The 5,129-nt window shown below is 53.2% G+C and overlaps 1 protein-coding gene across 1 annotated transcript; it reads left to right on the top strand.

Annotated features, from left to right (window-relative positions):
• The first annotated feature begins 569 nt into the window (after positions 1–569).
• LOC132243275 (actin-like) lies at positions 570–2,017 on the top strand. The gene has a single exon (XM_006265545.4). It carries the CDS (start codon positions 660–662, stop codon positions 1,854–1,856), a length of 1,197 nt encoding a protein of 398 aa, XP_006265607.3. The 5' UTR covers positions 570–659; the 3' UTR covers positions 1,857–2,017.
• The last annotated feature ends 3,112 nt before the right edge of the window (positions 2,018–5,129 follow it).

Raw genomic sequence — 5,129 nt, 5'->3', positions numbered from 1 at the left:
TGGCATCCTGGCTGTCTGCCCTAGAGTGTACACATCAGGGGGTCAGTGGATTTCACACAGGGTTTGCTCCTTGTGGCAAAAACCCCTTGGTGCCAGCACAGCTGCCCAGCCCGGCTGGAGCATCCTGCTGCTTGACAGACCTCCATGGCAGCAGCAACGAGCAGTGAGCATGAGGAGGCAGATTTGGGGATAACTTGATCCCAGCCAGGATATGTGAGGACTTCCAGGAGGAGCCCCAAACGCTGGGGTTAGAGGTACTACCAAGAACATTTGCTAATGCCAGAGGGCACTGCTGCTTCCTCAGAGCCAGAAGGAATCAGAGAGGTCGTTTAGCCAGACTGTCTCCAGGGCACCGTCTGCTCTCACCACAGCAGGCATAACAGAGACCTACGGACTGCCCCCTCAGCCTACACCTCCAGTTTCCCTCAGGCATCTCTGTGTTCGCACCTCTTTGCTTCCTGGTCAAGCAGGAGTTAATTCTTTGCGCCTTCCTGAGAACCTCTGTAAATGGGCTGGAACTATGATGTCATTGCTTTCAGCTGTGATTTAGGCAGTTGCTATGGTAGCACAGGCATGATCTTAGATCCTTTCCTGGAGCCTGGTACTCCTGGGCTGGGTCTTGGGATCACAGTAAGGTTTGAGAGAGAGGGCCTGAAGAAATGATCTATCCGAGGAATCCTAAGAGCCCGGGTTCTGCTGGCTATGAGCCTGCATCCCGGGAAGTCTCCACGTCAGATGCAGCAGAGAAATACAAGGACTACAGTGCTGTTGTGATAGACACTGGCACTGGCTACACCAAGAGCGGCCTGGCTGGCGATGAGAAGCCACGCTCTGTGGTCCCGAGCCGTGTGGGGGTCCCCAAGGTCAGGACCAATGACAGTCCCCTGTATTACATTGGGAAAAGCATCCCCAGCAATAGCTCAGAGGTGACTGCCAACACCGTGATGACCCATGGCGTGGTTACAGACTGGGATGCCCTAGAGATGCTGTGGCATCACATCTTCTACACGGAGCTTAGTGTGTGCCCTGAGGAGCTGGCCGTGCTGGTCACAGATGCACCCTTGTCCCCAACCACCAACCGGGAGAAGATGGCTGAGCTGCTCTTTGAGAACTTTGAGGTCCCGGCAATGTTTGTGGCGCACCAGTCCCTGCTGTCTGTGTACTCCTATGGACGCACCAAAGGGCTGGTGATTGGCTCTGGCTATGGGACATCCTACACGGCCCCTGTCCATGACGGCTACGTCCTACCCCATGCCACCTACCGGCTAGATGTGGCAGGCTGTGCTCTGACAGACTACCTGGCCAAGCTGATGGGGGAGTGTGGCAACCCCTTCCGAGAAGATGAGTTGAAGCTGGTGAGCAACATCAAGGAAAAGTGCTGCTACATCCCTGAGGACTTCCACGCAGAGCTGAATGGAGATGAGAAGAAATACCTCATGGACTTCATCCTCCCTGACCAGCAGGTCATTTCCATTGGCAGCGAGCGGTTCCGGGGCCCTGAGGCCCTCTTCAACCCCGCTGTGCTGGGCTTTCCTGAGGCAGGTATTCACATCCATGCCATGAACAGCATCAGAAAGTGCAAGCCGAAACACCGTGCAGAGCTGCTGGCCAATGTGGTGCTGGCTGGTGGCACCACCATGATCCGGGGCTTCTCGGAGAGAATCAAGAAGGAGCTGCTGAAGATGGAGATGACAGGCAAGGAGCAGGTGGCCATCCTGGCTTCCCCCCATCGCAGCTTTGCTGCCTGGCTGGGCGGCTCTATTGTGGCCTCTCTCAACTCCTTCCAGAATGTCTGGATCAGCCAAAAGGACTACAGTGACAAGGGGCCTTTTGTGGTTCACCGGCACTCCTTCTGAGTGGGCACAGAAGTGTGAGACAGCCTGCTGGGCCGTGGGTATGGGAAATCCCCTCTATAAATGCTGTTTGGAGAAGAACGAGGGCTGGATTAGATGTGTCGCTGCTGCACTGCCCACAAGCCTTGTGAGGGGATGTGTCGCCAGTTAGCCAGGCTGAGGAATAGGGGGCCCAAGGTCTGTGCCTGGGCCACATTCATTGGATCTGGGCCCCATTAATATAAGCAGGGGCACAATAGCTCCAGGGTAGTCCCTAGACTACTGTGGGCCCATCCTGCTGTGGGCTCCCACAGCTGGGCAGTTACCCCCAGGACACCTTGCTTGCTGTATCTTCCAGCTGGGCTAATCCCTAGGGCTCCTTGCCCGTTTTGTCCTATTTGTTGCCCATTTGCACCCCCCTGGCTGGGCTAACCCCCATAGTCCTCTGCCCATCCTGCCCAGTACCCCCTCACCGAGCTATTTTCAGGCTCACATTGCTTATCCTTCCCTATGCCCCAACTTCACTGTAATTTCTCCCCTAAGGTATTCTTGGCCCTCCTTCCTTCAACCCATCTGTCCTTCTAAGTCTGTGAATAAACTGCCTGTGTTTTAGCCCAGAGGTCTCTCTCGGGCTGGGGCGGTTCTCAGTGATGCTCCCTGGTGTTCCAGCTCCAGTCCCTTGGGGTGAGGATGGCTGTCATGTCCACCCCTCCTGGAGAGAGTCTAGGAAAAGACCAGAGGGCCAATTTCTCCACCAAAAAATGAAAGCTAATTCTGTTTATTTTGCCCCGTTTCCATAACAACCTATGGTGTAATTACTGCTCATTGCCTGTTGGTTGCTATGGTGATTTTAAATACACAGCGATGCCCACATGTCATGCAATGAGTCACCATCTCAGCTGCCCCCCCAACACACCATCCCCCTCACCTGCGCTGAGGGAGGTTCTGCCTGACTATCTCTGGCTCAGGGGCTGAAGCTGATGCCACAGGCCAAACTACATAGAAGGCCCTACAAGTCACAGGAGCTCAGCCCCATTGACGCCTCTGGAAGTAGCCTTGTCTGCTACGTGTACATAGGGGCATGAGGCTCTTGTGATTTTCAGCAGCTTTGTAGCCCACCTAGCATATGCCCATGCAACTTAGCAGTGTGCCTGAGTTAATGCCCGAGCATTGAGCCTGCAGCAGGGGTTCTGGGCTGGAAAGGCACCTATGTGAGCAGGGCAGGAATGGCTTCTGCTGGGAGCACCAGTACTGCTTGGTGAAATTGGCTGTACTGTAAGGAAAAGGGTGAAAGACCAGCCAAAGTCAAGATCTTGGGTGCTATTTGGGGAAGATGATAATGGTGGATACCCCGCTGGTAAAATGAGGCACAGACCCACAGTCTCCTCATCCCCCTGGAAATTCTCTGCCCCCTCATGATACCCCAAACCTTCACACTACGCCACTGCTCACCCACCCTCAATGTCCCCCCACAATCCCACTGATCCTTTTCCCTTCCATGCTCTTTCCCCATCAGGACCATCCTACCACATGCTGTAGGAGGTAACTGGCCTTCCCCCTGGGAACCCAAACTCAGCAGCACTTCCTGAGTGGGTGATATCACACCTGGACCTCTCCATGCCTGGGGCAAAGCCCTCTGAGATTTGGAAGCTTGCACCAAAGGCCATCAGTGCAAGTCTTCCCCTTCCTCTCTCCGTGCTTTCTACAGAAGCCTGGCAGGTCTCCCTTTCAGGACTGTTCCCCATTCGGAGCGAGACCCTGGCAGATGCTGCGTCATCCAGGAGGTTCCAGACCCTCACTCAGGACCAAAGGTGCCCCAGCTCAGCAGAGGCCACCCTCCTGGTATGGCTCCAGTTCACCCCATTAATGCCAGCTCAACAGCACAGTCATGAGCTCTGTAAACAGTCTCCAGTGCTGAAACTGAGACTGTTGTGCCTTTGAAATTCACAACATCCGTACAAACTGCAGCTGTGCTCTCTGGTGAAAAAAGGTCACTGGAGGTATGAGCTTGTAGGAAGCACATCAGCACATAGGAGAGCAGGAGCAGTTCAGTGTGGAGCCCTCATGCAGGGCAAGGACATGGCCAACACACATGCTAAGACTACCTGGCTGTAACATCACCAGCAAAACTCCACCCCCACCCAGCAGATCATATTGCTGGTGCCATCTGTAACTACCATCTCTAGCTCAGCTGGTGGCACTTTGCTCTCAAGGAACCAGGGATTCTTTCCTACTGAAGCACATGAGAGATGGGAACAATAACAGCAATGGCCATGCTTCATCCCAGTGTGAGGCACCTTTCACAGCACTGGCCTTTCCCTCTTGGGAGAATGGGCTTCTGTGCTCCAGACAGTGCAGAGCATGTTCCTGTAGGGACACCTACAGGGGCAGTCCTTGGGTAAAGGCATCTGCATCCTAGCAGGCAGCAAAGCTGAGGGCTGGTCAAAGGTCAGCTCTGTGGCCAGAAACAGTGCCCAGCACAATAAGGCCTTATTTTAGATGGGGTGTCTCAGGTGCTTCCAGGAGAACATGTGTAATTCATGATAGGACACATGACCCTTTAGGAAGTGTCTGTGAGCATTTATGTTTGTGTGTGTGTAGAGCTAAGAAGGTAATGGTGATCCAGACCTAACAGCTAATTTGCAATGGGGCATCATCATCATCATCATCATCACTACCACCCTGGCTCCTACAAGCCCAGGCATGGACCAGGGCTTTGCAGCCCTGTATGCTGGACACACACAGAACAGAGATGCTCCCTACCCCAAAAAGCTCAAAATCTGATGCGAGGTGAGAGACAGGAATGGAACATATGGGGATAAGGAGACAGGGATGATGGGCAGGGGGCTTAGTGGGCTACCCTACCAGGTGTCTAGATTCATTGTCAGCAAGCCCTTGATATAAGGAGAACAGTCTTCCAGTAAACAGGGAAATTATCAGTGATCCTGGAGACGACTGAGGAGGCAGAACCAAGATCTGCATGTCCACTTATAGACATAGCAAGCAGTTATGGGAGGAAGGAGTAGATCCTGGTTACATCAGATCAGAGCTCTTTCCTTTTATCTCTTTCATCTATCTGCCTTGATAGTGAAACAAGTTTGCTTGAAATTATCAATGCTCTGTCATACATCACAATGTCATTGGGGATGATTCAGTGCTTGAGTCTCCCAGGTATTGATGTTAATATTGCATTTCTTCAGACTGGCCTTCAAGGTGTCCTTGGATTTCTTCTTCTGCCCACCTCTAGAGCAGTGCCCATTGGTGCGTTGGGAGTATGCAACCTGTTTGGGAGCTGGT

Source organism: Alligator mississippiensis, chromosome 12 (genome assembly GCF_030867095.1).
Source record: "Alligator mississippiensis isolate rAllMis1 chromosome 12, rAllMis1, whole genome shotgun sequence".
Lineage (NCBI taxonomy): Eukaryota > Metazoa > Chordata > Crocodylia > Alligatoridae > Alligator > Alligator mississippiensis.
This window is presented reverse-complemented; position numbering and strand designations above follow the sequence as displayed.

Excerpts from the sequence above, each read along its gene's own strand:
- LOC132243275 (XM_006265545.4), top strand. The coding sequence starts at position 660 with ATGATCTATCCGAGGAATCCTAAGAGCCCGGGTTCTGCTGGCTATGAG.